Source organism: Oreochromis niloticus, linkage group LG18 (genome assembly GCF_001858045.2).
Source record: "Oreochromis niloticus isolate F11D_XX linkage group LG18, O_niloticus_UMD_NMBU, whole genome shotgun sequence".
Classification (NCBI taxonomy): Eukaryota; Metazoa; Chordata; class Actinopteri; order Cichliformes; family Cichlidae; genus Oreochromis; species Oreochromis niloticus.
This window is the reverse complement of record NC_031982.2, coordinates 29903530-29918886: the sequence shown is the minus strand read 5'-3', so window position 1 is coordinate 29918886 and position 15357 is coordinate 29903530. Positions and strand designations below refer to the sequence as shown.

General features: G+C 40.7%; 3 protein-coding genes and 1 long non-coding RNA gene across 4 annotated transcripts; 1 reads left to right on the top strand and 3 right to left on the bottom strand.

Annotated features, from left to right (window-relative positions):
* Positions 1–2015: 2015 nt before the first annotated feature.
* On the bottom strand, positions 2016–3902 carry LOC112842969 (tripartite motif-containing protein 16-like protein). Its single transcript, XM_025900662.1, has 2 exons — positions 3899–3902; positions 2016–3106 (listed from the first exon to the last, which is right to left on the bottom strand). Exons 1-2 carry the CDS (start codon positions 3900–3902, stop codon positions 2487–2489), a joined length of 624 nt encoding a protein of 207 aa, XP_025756447.1. The 3' UTR covers positions 2016–2486.
* Positions 3903–8326: 4424 nt separating this feature from the next.
* On the bottom strand, positions 8327–9444 carry LOC106097611 (malonyl-CoA-acyl carrier protein transacylase, mitochondrial). The gene is made up of 3 exons (XM_025900661.1): positions 9259–9444; positions 8987–9124; positions 8327–8791 (listed from the first exon to the last, which is right to left on the bottom strand). The coding sequence occupies exons 1-3, from the start codon at positions 9442–9444 to the stop codon at positions 8555–8557; spliced, it is 561 nt and encodes a 186-aa protein (XP_025756446.1). The 3' UTR covers positions 8327–8554.
* Positions 9445–9468: 24 nt separating this feature from the next.
* LOC106097612 (differentially expressed in FDCP 6 homolog) lies at positions 9469–13868 on the top strand. The gene is made up of 5 exons (XM_019347491.2): positions 9469–9611; positions 9731–9762; positions 11003–11169; positions 11266–11356; positions 13479–13868. Exons 1-5 carry the CDS (start codon positions 9469–9471, stop codon positions 13679–13681), a joined length of 636 nt encoding a protein of 211 aa, XP_019203036.1. The 3' UTR covers positions 13682–13868.
* Positions 12600–13030, bottom strand: LOC109195515 (uncharacterized). The gene is made up of 2 exons (XR_002057102.2): positions 12882–13030; positions 12600–12808 (listed from the first exon to the last, which is right to left on the bottom strand). It is a non-coding gene; the product is annotated as an uncharacterized LOC109195515 (long non-coding RNA).
* Positions 13869–15357: the final 1489 nt, after the last annotated feature.

Genomic DNA, 15357 nt, shown 5'->3' with positions numbered 1-15357 from the left:
ATTATGTTTCATGTTTAAATCGTCTTTGGTTAAGTTGATTCTCTAGTGCCAAGGTTGTCCCTGTTTAGATTTGTATTAGTTAGTATTTCCCCCCTTGTGTCTTTGCCCTCTGTGTCTCCCTCTGTGTGGCTGTGATTGTCTTTGTTGTGAGTTCCTGTTTCCCTCATGTTTCATCCTGTGTTCCCCTTCCTGTCATGTTATCCATGTTTCCCCAGTCATGTTCTCTGGGGCTGTCTCCAAATTCAGGGGTAGCATGCTCCGAAGGACCCGACCTACCCGGTCCACATAGGGCGGGTGCTTCGAAGGCCGGGTAGGCCGGAAGTGAGCTGCTGTGAAATTGGACAGTCTTCTACTCTTCAGTAAAGTCTGCACTCACTTCTGTGTTTTTCCGGTCGCTAGCGCCAAAGCGTGACAACTTTAAAATGGACCCAGAAATGTCGCAGTGACTGAATGATTGCTGGTCATTCGTGCACATTTACTATATTATATAAAATATGTGAACCAAATCTCTGTGAAACTTATAGAAGAACATTTTCTATTTCTGTTTATTTTCTATTATTCATTTGATCCTGTAACTGATTTGTGTGCATAGATGGCCCTGGAGTGTCCTCAGGGAGAGAGGGAATTAGGACAGGAAGCAAATCAATACAACATAACAACTCTTAGTAATTGCATTTATTAACTTGTGTTCTTAAGAATTATCTTCTTGATATCACACATACATACTTTGTATTTTTAAGATATCCCATTTCCTTCTGGCCTGCAGGGGGTGACTTTCCCCTGCAGGCTCATCTTCTCCAGAATTTTTCTGATTACACACAACAAATAAGAGACGAGAGAAAATTGTACAACCACCAGATGGCGAAAGAGTCCCACTGCAACTTTAAGCCATGAAGGATGTGTCTTGATGTTTGCTTGTGATAAATCTGCTTTATGTGAGTCTTTTTCAGAGAGTAACAGTAACACAAATGTAAAAGGAGCCAGTTTTTATTTCTTTATTTTTAGATGTACTCACTCAGGATCAGTTTAAACCATTGGTTGAGACAGTATGTAGTTTAAATTTAAATATTCACCTGAAAGCTCTGAATTATTCACCTGAATGAAATAAATATGAACTCTTTAGAATACTGGCTTCTGATTGTTTGAAAAAAGAGCTTTTGAACTTCAGATAAGATCAAAGATAAGATAAGGCAACTGCTGCATCACAAACACAGACATTAGAATAAATAATTAAAATTAATTATTTATTAATTAAAATATTAATTAAAATATTTAAAAAACAAAAAGAACAAAAGCTAAACCTGCAGAATTCAAGCACCCAGAATTTGCCCTCTGTACTGTGATGTATTATATATAGAAGTGCGGTTATTGTTCATCAGTTTTGAAGTGATGTTCATTATATGTCGCTTGGTAGAAATCAATAAATAATAAAATTGTAAACATGCAGCTGTATGTTAGAAGTCAAAGGGTCCTTAAGTCTTCTGTAAATTGACGGGGATCAAATGAAGGACACAAGTATCTGTTCTTACTCTAATAAATGCTGCTTTGATAAGAGATGAGACACAGCAGCTGAGCAAATGATCATTTCATGCTGAAGACATCCTCAGACAGAATTAAATACATACATAAACACAGCCTGGTGCCAATAACACAGCTAATGACACTGCTGTATCACTGGCTTTACTGATTAAAGACCATATCTGAAGGAAATCTTTGAACACAACAGAAAGTGACCTTTTAAACCTGCGACACTGATGCTGCATTCAAGGACCATTAAAAACATTTTAAAGGACTTAAGAACATCAAGAAAATGTGACTTGTTTCTCTGTAATGAAGCTGTTTTAGTGAAGAAAGTTGAAAGGTCACAGAGCGACTGCTGAATCTTCTGCTCTAAACATGAACTCTGAACTTTGTGATGCTTCAGGAGGAAAACTGCTTCAGTTATTCTCTCAGATTAGTTTCATATTTTCTGCATCAGATTTGAGTGAGATCCTGGAATGAAGACAGAAGAAAAGACTTTGTTCAAAGTTTGATTTATAGTCAAACCTTCCAGTTTATTCACACAATAAAACATCAACACAATATATGAATTCATTCATTAAAATCACAGTTTTTCCTCATTTGTTTGATGATTTTGACAAAAACAAACACAAACACACACACATGGTCTGCCATACTCATAAAGAGAAATGTCGACATTTTTCAATACAAATATTCCAGAAACATTTACAGGATAGAGAAGTTTACATTTTCATGTGGAGAAATATTTTAGTAAATGAAAATGATGATGAGCAGTGATAGCCTCCATAAACAGTCACAGGAAAGATCTCCTTTAAAAACTCAGAAACATCAAGAGAACAACTAGAAGATGTGGAGGTACCACCCATAATGTTTGACTGACAGCTGATCTCTGTGCAGAAATGATGGAGAGAAAATAAAATGAAACTAAAACACAGATTTAAACCCACAATATGAAAGACTTCAGTCTATTTCACTTTAATCAACTCAGCTGTGGCTCCACAATCATCATCATAATCGTAGTAAAGCCTCAGTCCAGCATAGAGCGGCTGAGTGAATGTGGTCTGGACTCTGTGGAGGAGAGTCATGGTTTCAGAGACGCTGTAGAAGGACAAAATACCTGCTCTGTGATCCAGGTACACTCCTACTCTGGAGGAACGAGGACCTGAGACACGAGTTTGGACGTTGTTGTACAAAAATGTATAACTGTTGTTGTTACAATCTAACGACCAAGATTTGTCATTAAGTCCAAATCTACATTCATTCACACTCCCTGCTCTGCTGATATTCTTGTATGCGACTGCTACATCAACTCCTCCCCCTCTCCACTCCACCTCCCAGTAACAACGTCCAGTCAGACTCTCTCTACTCAGGACCTGAAACCATCCAGTGAATCTGTCTGGATGATCAGAATAAGACTGTTGTTCCGTTAATGTTACTTTTCTGTTCCCCTCTGATAATAACAGCTGTTTGTGTGCTGTGTTTGGATCCAGTGTGATTTCACATGAATATTTTAAGAATCCAGCTCTGGTCTTTGGCTCTGGTGGATCTGACAGTAAAACATCCACTTCAGTGACTGTCAGTGAGATGTTTGTCCATTCCTCTCTCAGAATGTCCTGTAGTTTATCTCTGACCTCTGACACAGCTGCTGTCACATCCTCAAAGTAGCTCAGAGGACGGATATTGATGCTGGATGAGTCTGTAGACTCACTGAGTGCTGACAGTGAGGGGTAGTTGTGTAGAAACTGGATGTGATCCTCTGTGTGTGAGAGCTGCTTCAGCTCAGCATCTTTCCTCTTTACGATCTTTTTATGAAGACACAGAGGCAGAGTTATTATTCATCACTTTAAAGATGATATTCGTTATATGTTCTTCACTCGTTGTCTAGTAAAGTCCAGAGAGATCTCTCTCTCTCTCTCTCTCCTCTCTCTCTCTCTCTCTCTCTCCCTAGCACAAGATTTAATTAGGCGCCACTAATGTTATCAGGGCCCTGGCTCTTGTTCACATTAACTGTATGAAAGGCCTTTTGGACATCGCTGAGTTCGGTGATGAAGTGTTGAGTATCTTTCAGTTTCTGTTTCAGTTCAGAAGAACTAAAACGAGCATAAAGCAAATTCAAATCTCTGTCTGGCTTAAAACCGTCTACAATGATCTGACTGCTGCTCTGGGGATTTTGAAACCCTGATATGGTTTTCATACAAGTCCAGGCAGACCCAAAATGTTTTGCAGCAAATTTGCTTTCAAGAAGGTTTTTGTAGATCTGTTTTGCTTTCAAGAGCTCGATTTTCAAGTCTTTGGTGACTGCCTGAAAGTCAGTAACAGCCCCCTCTTTAAAAGCCTGTCTCTTTTTCCTTAAACAGGATTTGATGCATTTGGTGACCCATGGCTTATTGTTAGGGTACACTTCAGCACGCTTAAGGGGTATAATCATGTCTTTACAAAAACTGCATATGAGCTAACATCCACCAAAGCATCAAGACTGAATAAAAACTTCCCAATCTGTAAATTTAAAACATTCCTGCAAGGTAAGCACAGATTCTTCTGACCACATGATTGATTGATGATAACATAATTTAAGGAGTTGGCCGTCTGACTGCTGTCTGGAGTGTGGGGCCTCCCTGCTGCTGCGGAGTCGGGGCGGTCTGCCTCTCCCCACCGCAGGGAAAAGGGTAACACCACCTGGGTCTGGGTGCAGTTCCCCCCTCCAGGGGCAAGGGTACCTAGACCCGGTTCGTAGAGTACGCTTGGGGAGTGTGATCGTGTGTACAGCGTCTCTTTATGTTTGTCTCCACGTTGGTTGAGTGTGGAGTAAGTGCATATGAGAGCATGAGGGTGGGAATGGATGTTTGTATCTGTGTGTGCCTGTTTGTCTGTGTCTATATGTCAGGTTGGGTATCAGACGCCACCTCTCTGGGGACATCTCAGGCCCTCCAAGGTTTGGAGGCCTATCTCCCCCCACCACTTCCCCTGCCAGTGGCAGACGCCCTCAGACATCGGTGCGTTGGTGGTTCTTTGTGTCTGGGGATGGGCGTCCAGGTACACACCGGCTCACTCCTTGGCGGCCGCTTATCAGGGCCTGGAGCCTGGGGCTCGCTCGGGCCACTTTGGAGGTGGGGTGCCCCGGCCTCTCGGCCTGGGGCTCGGTCACTCAGGCACAGCTGGCTGCCGGCGGAGCTCACGGGCACGTCACTGCAACCCCCCCTGGCTTCTGCTCCGCGGCTGCTGAGTGACCCCTCATCTGGGACTCTCCTCAGCTCTTTCTGGGACAGTGGCGCGGCTGCCCCTCTGTTGGTCTTCCTTGGTCTGTTGTGTTCTGAGGGCCTCTGGATGTCTGGAGTTTTGATCTCCTCCATACCTGCTTCATGCCCTGGTGGACGGGGCTGTGGCTCCCCACACCCTCTAGCAGATCATTACATGAAGGAACCTTTTAAAAAAACAAGCGCGTCCATGCTCACAGGTGTACACACGGGTGATCACACCCACAAACTACACCCTTTTTGGCTCCTACCTCAAAGCACACTGTGCGCTGTCGATCTTACGTGCTGCACAATAATGTTTAATATTTAGTATTTACTGTCATATTCCCATATATCATTGTGATGTTGTTTATTCTATTACTCTTGTTTTCTTCTGCTTGTTTTCTTTTTTCTTTCTCAACAGGTGATCCAGGTGATCGATATATGCATTTTTTTTTCTGCCCATTCTGTTGGTTTTTGTTTTTTGCCCTTCTCCCCCGTCCCTCTTCTCAGCTGTTTCTCTTTCCCTCTTTCTTTCTCCCCTTCTTTCCCCCAGTCAAGTCTGTCCCGTATTCAGCAAGTGAAAATAAAATAAACAATAAAAGGTGAATCAAATGGACCATTACGGCAAGGCTGGGATGGTCAATTTGGTAAAGTAAATCCGTTGGGCATCTTTCTTTGCCTTTAGACAATAATTCTGATGGCAAAAGAGCCAAACGGGACAGGCAAAAAGAAGAAGAAAAAAAAAAAAAAAGATGATAACATAATTTTTTCACCCCCCAAAAATTCATGTTCAAAGCAACATATCAGCCCGATATCACACAGAACTGTCACATGACATCAAACACAAGCTGTCAGCTCTGCAGGGTGGGCAATCATAATGAAGCAGTTCATTATAAGCTGCAGACTCAAGCTGCTCTTCATATGTTTGTCCACCAGATGTCACCAAAGAGGACTGTGATGAAAGCTTCCAGTAATGAACCGTTTTTCATTACAAGCTTGGCCAACTGACTACAATCTACAATAAACTAATATGGCTTTTCAATCCTCTCTTCAATCACTTGGTACCACCAGGAACCTTTAAATGGGCACTCAAGCTGCCTGGAGACTGTTTTGTCCTGCACATCAGAGAAACCACAGGTAAGACAATCTTATCCAAAAGGTCAGTGTAACAGTATTGTTTCCACCAGCTTAACCAAACTTCCCACACTAACTGAAATTTCTTTTCTCAGGCAAACATTAAACAGCAGCAGCTGGAAAACTGGAAAACCTAAAGCCAAATAATCAATAAAACATAACAAACTTTTGTATGAGTGAGTATTGATAAACTGAGCATAATTAAACCTCAGTGAAACCACATATAAGTTTTGGTAACTGGCACATATTTATGTTTAATATGTTGTTTTATATTTTGATCAGTTTCAGGTGTTTGTGCGACTGTGTTAACCATCAGTAAAACCACATATAAATCACACTTCTGTGTTTAACAATTACAACACTTGATGCTGTTTTTCTGATTCAGGATTATGTGTGTGATGAGTTGGCCACACAGTTCTTATCTTTCTGCTTCACACACACACAAAACTGCCGAGGTTGAAGCTGGCTTCAGTCTCTTTCTACCCCAGGTCTCACCACATTTCCAAAATGTAAACTCTGAGTCTCATAAGAAATGTGGTTCAAAAAGATGTGATGATCTATGAATGCATCCTTACTGAAAGCTAAAGATGTCCAGCAGACAAAAACAGCAGCTGAATGAACAGTTATCATGAGCGAGTGTACAAACACTATCACAGGAAATAACAGAAATAAACTGTAGTTTCCATTTATACCTGTAGTGTTTTTTCAGCATCTTCCAATATGTCAAAATATGATTTCATTGTATCTTAAACAAATACAAACTTCTTTCTTTTCCCAGAATTTAGACAAATGAACAAAAAATAAATGATTATTTATTTAGGTATTAAAATAGGAAAAATCAGTTTAAATTAGAGAACCATTAAAACAAGAAATTAGCACAGAAATGCCAAAAGACAAAAACAGAACAATAAAGTGTCTTTAAAGATGATTCAAAAACAGTTGTAGGAGCAGTTTTATGAACCATGTTCTGTTAATACAGGGAGTGCAGAATTATTAGGCAAGTGAGTATTTTGTCCACATCATCCTCTTCATGCATGTTGTCTTACTCCAAGCTGTATAGGCTCGAAAGTAGGGCTGTGCGATATGACCAAAATCTCATATCCCGATATTAAGACATCTATCGTCCGATAACGATATAAATCACAAAAATGTAACATTTTCTGTAAATTCTGTGAATGTCGGGCAGCTCGACTTGCGTGAAGTGTTTCCAGCTGGGCGTCGCGTACCTGGAGTCGAGTGTTTTAACTGATGCATGAAACGATACATTTTTAGACATAGGTTGTAACGGCTGCCGTTTTCTTTGTGAGTATTTATTACACAGCGTGCTGCGGGGAAAAGCCTGTTCTAACGTTTGAGTCTAAGGTTTATTTTTTAGCACCTGGCGGCTCTTTTTTGCTTCTCATCCGTAAATACTCCGCATCTTTCACGTGATTCAGTTTATTTTGAAAAGTCTCAACAGGATCTTGAGCTTTATTGTGAAAGGTTTATGTGGAAAATAAACAAGCGGACACGAGGTGGTTTTACCGTCGTTGTTGCTAACGACAATGCTTAAAAACAAGCGCTTGTCCGTCGGTAGTGTGGTTATATTAAATATAAGAGAAAGAGAGAACTTTAGGAAATTAATATAGCCACTACAGTGACCATCAAAATAATGAAAAAATATTGCCGTAAACAGTTTATTTTGCGACACCACGAAACAAACGATAGCGTAAAATGAAACGATAGACGTTTTTATATTGTCATCCGATATATATCGTTATATCGAACAGCCCTACTCGAAAGCCTACTACCAATTAAGCATATTAGGTGATGTGCATCTCTGTAATGAGAAGGGGTGTGGTCTAATGACATCAACACCCTATATCAGGTGTGCATAATTATTAGGCAACTCCCTTTCCTTTGGCAAAATGGGTCAAAAGAAGGACTTGACAGGCTAAGAAAAGTCAAAAATAGTGCGATATCTTGCAGAGGGAGGCAGCAGTCTCAAAATTGCAAAGCTTCTGAAGCGTGATCATCGAACAATCAAGCGTTTCATTCAAAATAGTCAACAGGGTCGCAAGAAGAGTTTGGAAAAACCAAGGCGCAAAATAACTGCCCATGAACTGAGAAAAGTCAAGCGTGCAGCTGCCAAGATGCCACTTGCCACCAGTTTGGCCATATTTCAGAGCTGCAACATCACTGGAGTGCCCAAAAGCACAAGGTGTGCAATACTCAGAGACATGGCCAAGGTAAGAAAGGCTGAAAGACGACCACCACTGAACAAGACACACAAGCTGAAACGTCAAGACTGGGCCAAGAAATATCTCAAGACTGATTTTTCTAAGGTTTTATGGACTGATGAAATGAGAGTGAGTCTTGATGGGCCAGATGGATGGGCCCGTGGCTGGATTGGTAAAGGGCAGAGAGCTCCAGTCCGACTCAGACGCCAGCAAGGTGGAGGTGGAGTACTGGTTTGGGCTGGTATCATCAAAGATGAGCTTGTGGGGCCTTTTCGGGTTGAGGATGCACAACAGGTGTATCTAACAAAAATGTGGCCAGTGAGTGTACATGGTACTTTTTAAATGGACAAAATGAACTGCACTGGCAGCTGCCCAGTGCCACTATGAATTAGTTAAATAATCACTACCATGGATAGTTTGGTGCATGATGTAATTAAATAAATATTACAAAAAAAGATTCTTATAGCCCTCACTTACCTTGATAATGTTTTCAATCTCTAAGTCCTGTTTGTCTTTCTCTTTTTCTGTTTTCTCCGTCTCATGGATAGTCAAGTCATCAGATTGGCTGCCCCTGCTGCTGCAGCTGCTGCGGGCGCTCCCGCTGCGTTCCCGCTGACTGTTTTCCCGCTGGATCCGTCTCTTCAGTTTGAGTTCATGGTGAAGGGAAGACTTTCCCTCACTCTGAAGACGGAGGGCAGTTTGAATGGCTGAATACCAGATGTAAAATCTTGGGTGTACTTTCCATTTAACTTTCCGAGTCAGACTGAATAGGATGGGTTATCTTTAAAAAATGAGGACTGGTGTAGCTTTACAGAGTAATTGAATGCATGTTTCAGAAAATATGTTAATCCCTTTTGGATAAAGTGGCTGACTGACCTCCACCTGCCGGAGCACCTCTCTGAGGGGTTCAGTAGCCGATGCCATCAGCTCAGTATGGAACGCACCACTGACTGGGAGAGTTTTGGTCCGCATGAACTTTAGGCGCCGAGAGTTTTCCTGGAGGAAATCCAGAGCCTGAGAAGTCAAAGAAGACAGCAGAAATGACAAGAGCAGCTCTAACAACTTTTTTGATGGTTGAGAGAAGACAGAAAAGAGAACACAATAGATTCACAGTATATAAAAGCAGCAAGAATATATGAATGCGTTACCTGCTGGTGCCCTGCAATAACCCTGCCATCTGGAAACAGGTAGTTGGCCACAGAGCACACAGGATTCTCCATCCTCAGACTCTTGCAGTGCTCTTTTGCCTGCAGACAGGCATAATTATACTGATCCTGAGGTCTACCAATGACTGACAGCATCCCACTGGGAACCAGTTCTGAGGCCTTCTGCATAGTCTCCGCTCGCACCAGGCTGAGATGCAGGTGAAGGGAAAGGAGGCTGAACAACAGAAGAAGAGGATCAGGGAGCTGGAGCTGACACAGCAGCAGCTGGAAGTTGCCCTTAATATGGAGATCCAGGCTCTGCTGGAGGAGGAGAGGGCCAGACTGGAGCTTGAGCGGTAAAAATGGATTTCTAACTCTTATTATGGCCCTTTATTATTTTATTTGTGATGGAGATCTGATATATCCATGAGAAGTATTAACATTTTCAGTTGCTTCTTCCCTTTTTCCCCTTCAGGTTGCTGCAGGCTGAAGATGAAAAGAGGAAACATGTAGTTGGTCTTAAAGGCAAAGTACTTTCATGGTTTAAATCATACTTAACTGAAAGGTCTTTCTCTGTCTCTATGGGGAATCATTCTTCCTCCTCTGCACCCCTCCGCTGTGGTGTGCCCCAGGGGTCTGTGTTAAGTCCTATGCTGTTCTCTTTATATTTGCTACCCCTGGGACAAATTTTCAGAAATCATAATATTTCTTTCCACTGTTATGCGGATGATATCCAAATCTACTTCCCACTGGATTTGGATCTCCAGTCCCCGCTATTGCCGTTGTTCAACTGCCTGTGTGATGTTAGAGACTGGCTACTGCACAACTCCCTCACCCTTAATGAAAACAAAACAGAAATTATCATCTTTGACAGTCACATGCCCTTGAAACAGCTATCGGAGACCTTAGGATCCTATGCCAGTCATCTATCGTCTACTGTCAGAAACCTTGGAGTAGTGCTGGATAGTTCCCTCAAATTAGATAAGCAAGTGGCTGCAGTGGTGAAAACCAGCTTCTACCAACTGCGCCAAATCTCTAGGGCAATGCCCTATTTACGACACAATGACCTGGAAAAGCTCATTCATGCTTTCATAACTTCGAGATTGGACTACTGTAATTCTCTTTGTTTAGGCCTCCAACTTTCCCTCATCCAACGCCTGCAATTAGTCCAGAATGCCGCAGCACGCCTTTTAAGCGGCACCAGAAGACATGACCATATCACACCCACCCTCGCCAACCTTCATTGGCTTCCTGTCAGATACCGTATCATTTTTAAAATTCTTTTATACACTTTTAAAATTTTAAATAACTCGGCACCCAGTTATTTGATCGACCTCCTTAATCTATACATCCCCACGAGAGCACTCAGATCCTCTAACCAGGGGCTCTTAATGCAACCAATGTCTCGACAGAAGACCAGAGGGGATCGTGCTTTTGCTTTTGCCGCACCAAAACTCTGGAACAGCTTGCCGTTTGATATCCGTGCGTCGGAATCCATCCAATCCTTCAAATCACGGTTAAAAACTTTTCTGTTTAAGCTTGCCTTCCAAACAACTTAGTTTAACTTTTCCCCGGTTCATGCTTGTTGTCACATCACCATTCTATAACTGTATTTCTTTTGCTGATAATTGTATTTCCTGCTCTTTTATTGCTGTAACCCGCAAATGTGGCTCGCCTGTGAAGCACTTTGTTGTACTCGTGACTTTTAAATGTGCTATAGAAATAAAATTGAAATTGAAATTGAAACATTTCCAGCTCCTCCAGGAGCAGCAACGTACAATGCAAAACCTCAGCCCCATACAGGAGCTGTCAGATGGCAGTCCCGATGAGGACACCCCCTCAGCCCTCAACTCTGCCTCTCAGGAGCTCCAGGATCTGCAGGCATCTCGCCAAAGAAGCCACCAGCGTCTGGAGGTGAACAAGTTTGTTTTGACTGGCTTTGTGAGCAGCATCTTATTTAGTGCTCTTCTAAAACAACACTGAGGATGCCTGCATGATTTTTGTTTCCAGGAGGTTCAGGAGAGGCTGAGGAATGCCAGTCAACATGTACGGCACTGGAACATCCAGCTGAACCGACTGATGACCCCCATTACTCCTGCAGGTGCCGTATTCACTTTGCCTCTTTGCAGCACAGACTTCTGGAACAGAGTGTTAGTATAGTTAATAACAGTGTAGACCATATAATCTGTCAGATAATTGCATTAAAATGCTACAAAAGGCACCTACCCCCAAACATGTCAAGAGATTCATTCAGTGACTTGAATGAAAGAATCTGACTCACCTCAAGTTAATTAAAATTAAAACTAAATCTTATTATGATTTAAACACGGAAATCTTAAAACGAAAAATAACCGCATGCACAGTTGTTACAGGCTGCAAACATGTTTTATACTGCTTTGAAGTCTGGGACAGCATCATAAGAGACATAACTGATCTCACCGTAGTCCCATGAAGACTCAAGATGAGTGTTTTCACGACTGCCATCTTGGTGTTTTGAAATCAGGCATGATGAATGAAGGGAAGAACTGTCTGTGAAGGTTCTCAGTCGTTCAGGTCATCGTAGTCTAAGGAGCTTGGAAAGAAAAGCATCTGGACTTCTTTAAGTTTCTTGAAGAGCGTTTCACCTCTCATTCAAGAAGCTTCTTCAGTTCTCTGAAGAAATTCTGAACTGAAGAAGCTTCTCAGATGAGAGGTGAAACATCTTCAAGAAACTTAAAGAAGTCCAGATGCTTTTCTTTCCAAGCTCCTTAGACTGTAGTTAAACTTCACACACTGGACTTGTCAGTCACACATCCTTCGCCAGTAGGCATTCCCAGAATGGTCTTTCCCCTTCTGACGCTTAGAATGACCAAATATGTGCAAAATGGACAATTCAACATGCCACCATGTCAGTCTTTTATTAAATATGACATGAAACAAATGACTGAGCCATTAAATTTGTCACAAAGGTGTTCACCTAATTCCAGGCAAATGGAATAGACTTCTATGGGACCATAAGTCTTTTTGCACTTTGACATTTGTTTTACTTTTCAGATCTGTAACCTATAACTTTTATACTGTATGTGTTTTGATCATAGGAGTCTACGGGGACTTACTTACTTTTAGCACGTTTAGCAGTTGATGTTGGCTTCTTTTTCAGTACTGGAGCTTCCTGCTCATTGAAGACTTTTCTAAAAGGAAATGCTTAATCCAAAATGGCGTTTTAAGGGCTTGGATTAATGTCAATTTCAGCAAATATTCTCAACTCTAACTCTAACTCTAACTCAAATTTTAAGAGAGAGCTTCACTGCTAAGCTCTCATCTGTGTGGGTGTCACGGTTCGCTTGAGGACTCACACGCAGGACTCAGAGGCACAGTCAGTATTTATTACAGTTCCACCAGGTGTATATACAAACAGTGCAGGGGATAGTGCTATATACAAAGCGGTGACAGGGAAAAGGCTCCGGGGAAATCCAGGTAGGGGAAAGACACTTGCTCCTCTTCTGACTCTCTCTCCAAACACTCACACAAAAAGGGAATCCGCTCGGGGAATGCAGAGTCGGGTCCAGGGGATCTATGTACAGAAGGAAACACACGTTAGAGGTTTTGCACAGGGAAGCAAAAGAGAACTTGCTCAGAGCACTGACGCGAGTCACACACAACGATCCAGCGATGAGTAGAAGCCACTCCCTGGCTTAAATGCTGGCTGCACTGATGAGGCCCAGGTGTTTCCTCTTCAGAGGGGCGTGGGCCGAGGGCGTGAACCCACCATGAGTAGAGAGAGAGAGAGAGACACACACAACACTACTAGTCAGCGGCCTGCTGATCCCCTGGCCGTGACAGTGGGGTTCAAATCCCTTATTCAGATTAAGATTTTATGTGACATTACATTGGCAAAAATTAAATTTACTTGAATAATGTGAGTATTGGAGTAAGTACTTGAGTAATTTTTGAATAACTTTAATTTTGTAATGTGCATATTTTATGAATAATGATGTTTCAATACTTTAATCTACTGAATAAGTAAGAATTAGACTTAATAATCTTTTTACTTTAAAAAGGGAAATTGTGTACAGTCTTTTATTCTCCAAAATGCACATAATAAAAATGTTTTGGGGAATGTATATGCTTTTTAAAAACCAATTGCTTCTTACCTGATGCATGCTATAACTTTCAGCAAAACTGAACTAAAATTTGTTAACAAGCTTACCAAATAAGAAATGTTTTGTGAATTTTCTTTGCAGAGCGACTGGAAAGCCGGCTGTTATCAAAGCCCACATGCCCTAAAAAGGAGGGCGCGCTGGCCAGTAATGAGTTCATCACTAAGTTTAAGATAAGAGTTGATCAGAATAGAGGCGATGATGAAAGTCTGGAGCATCAGTTGGAGGCTGCCAACCTGTCTGATGAATCGTTCGAGGCCCAGACAGAAGTCAACGGACAAATATGATCACAGACATTTTAAAAACGCGAGTTGAGAGTTAAGGGGGAAAAATATTGTAATAAGTATATATTTGAATTGCACACTAAGATATAAAGTGATGGCAGCGAGCACAGTGTTGCAGGATTTAATTAAAAACACATCTGACTAAGACCAACTGAAATTTAGAGTTGTGTATAATAAAGTTTATTCATGATTAATAAAACAAATCTGTAATATTTTTCTTTCTCTTTTGTCCATTTGAATCTCGCTACAGCTTAAATAAAAGAAAAGAATGTGTTTTGAATAAATTAAACTCTATTCTCTCTTTTTCTTTCTTTTTTTTCTTGGTGGGTTTTCATTTGCAATCAAAGGCAACATTATACAATTATATAGTATAGTAAGAAATATCCTTTAACTTAATTTAGTATTTGTTTTTTAATTTTTGTTTTTATTGTTTCCCCTTCAGTTTTGTGCTTATAACATGTTCTAATCTGACATATTATGCAGTAAATTATTTTTGCAATAACTTAACAGGCCATTGTGGGAGCCAACATTCACTTATCAAGGACATATTTGTATATTCTGTGGGCTGCTTTATGGTTGTGTCATTTAGAAACATAAGCCACAACAGACTTCCACCGGAGAGTACTTAAAAATGTATTTTTATGTAAAGATATTTTAATTAACTACTATATTAAGAGCGAACCTATTGTTACATGGATTAATTGTACAAACTGTAGAGAAATAAGTTTAAGCGTGCAACTTTTTATTCATTTTTAACTGTATTAATGTTTTTATGTTGATACAGCCGCCTCATATCTGTTTCCTCAGTGTTTTTTAAACCATGTACTCCATCTATGAGTAAGAACATGAAGAAATTCCTTTCCAAATTTGTAGTTCTTTTTTCCAGCTGTTTTTAGTATATATGTAACATTTCTTTACACACAAATGCAGGTATTCTTTTGCACCAAGACGTTAAAGAAATGCTAAGAAAAAATGAAAATACTACATTGCAACCTGTGTGTGTGTGTATATATATCTGTATCTATATAGATATATATGTGTATTCGTACCCTTTTTCATCATCTAGTTTCCTGTGCCAGATCTTCTACTGATCCACTGAGGCAGACATGTAAAAAAACATGAACTAAAGCATATTTCTGTATATAAACAGGACTTTAAATCTTTATCAACAGCTACTTTAGAGGAAATTCTTCAATAAACTGCAACCAAAGGCTCAACTCAGAGGACAAAATCCAACCTGTTATAAATAGTGTGACAGCAAACTTTCTCTTGTGTAAAGTTACAAATAGGAGTAATTATCCACAGGAGCTTTTATACATAATGAAGTTATAATTCATCCTGTAGAAATTGTACATTTAAGCTATATAGTTCCCGCTGTGATAACTCTGCTATGAATGCCTCTTATTAACTTTTATGCTTTTACAACCCACTATGAGCAAACACTCAGCAACAGTGGGAAGGAAAACTCCCTTCTTGAAGGAAAAAACCTCTGGTAGAACCAGGAAATCTGTCTAAACTAGTTGGGGGTTAGAGCAACAGATGCAAGTCTTCAGATCATTTGCAGTGTGACTGTCTTTGTGCACACTTTAACCTGATTCAGTTTTCTTATTTGTCAAAATGCACCATGGGTAAAAAAAAACAAAACAAACAAACAAAACAAAATAGTAATGAAGGAGAAT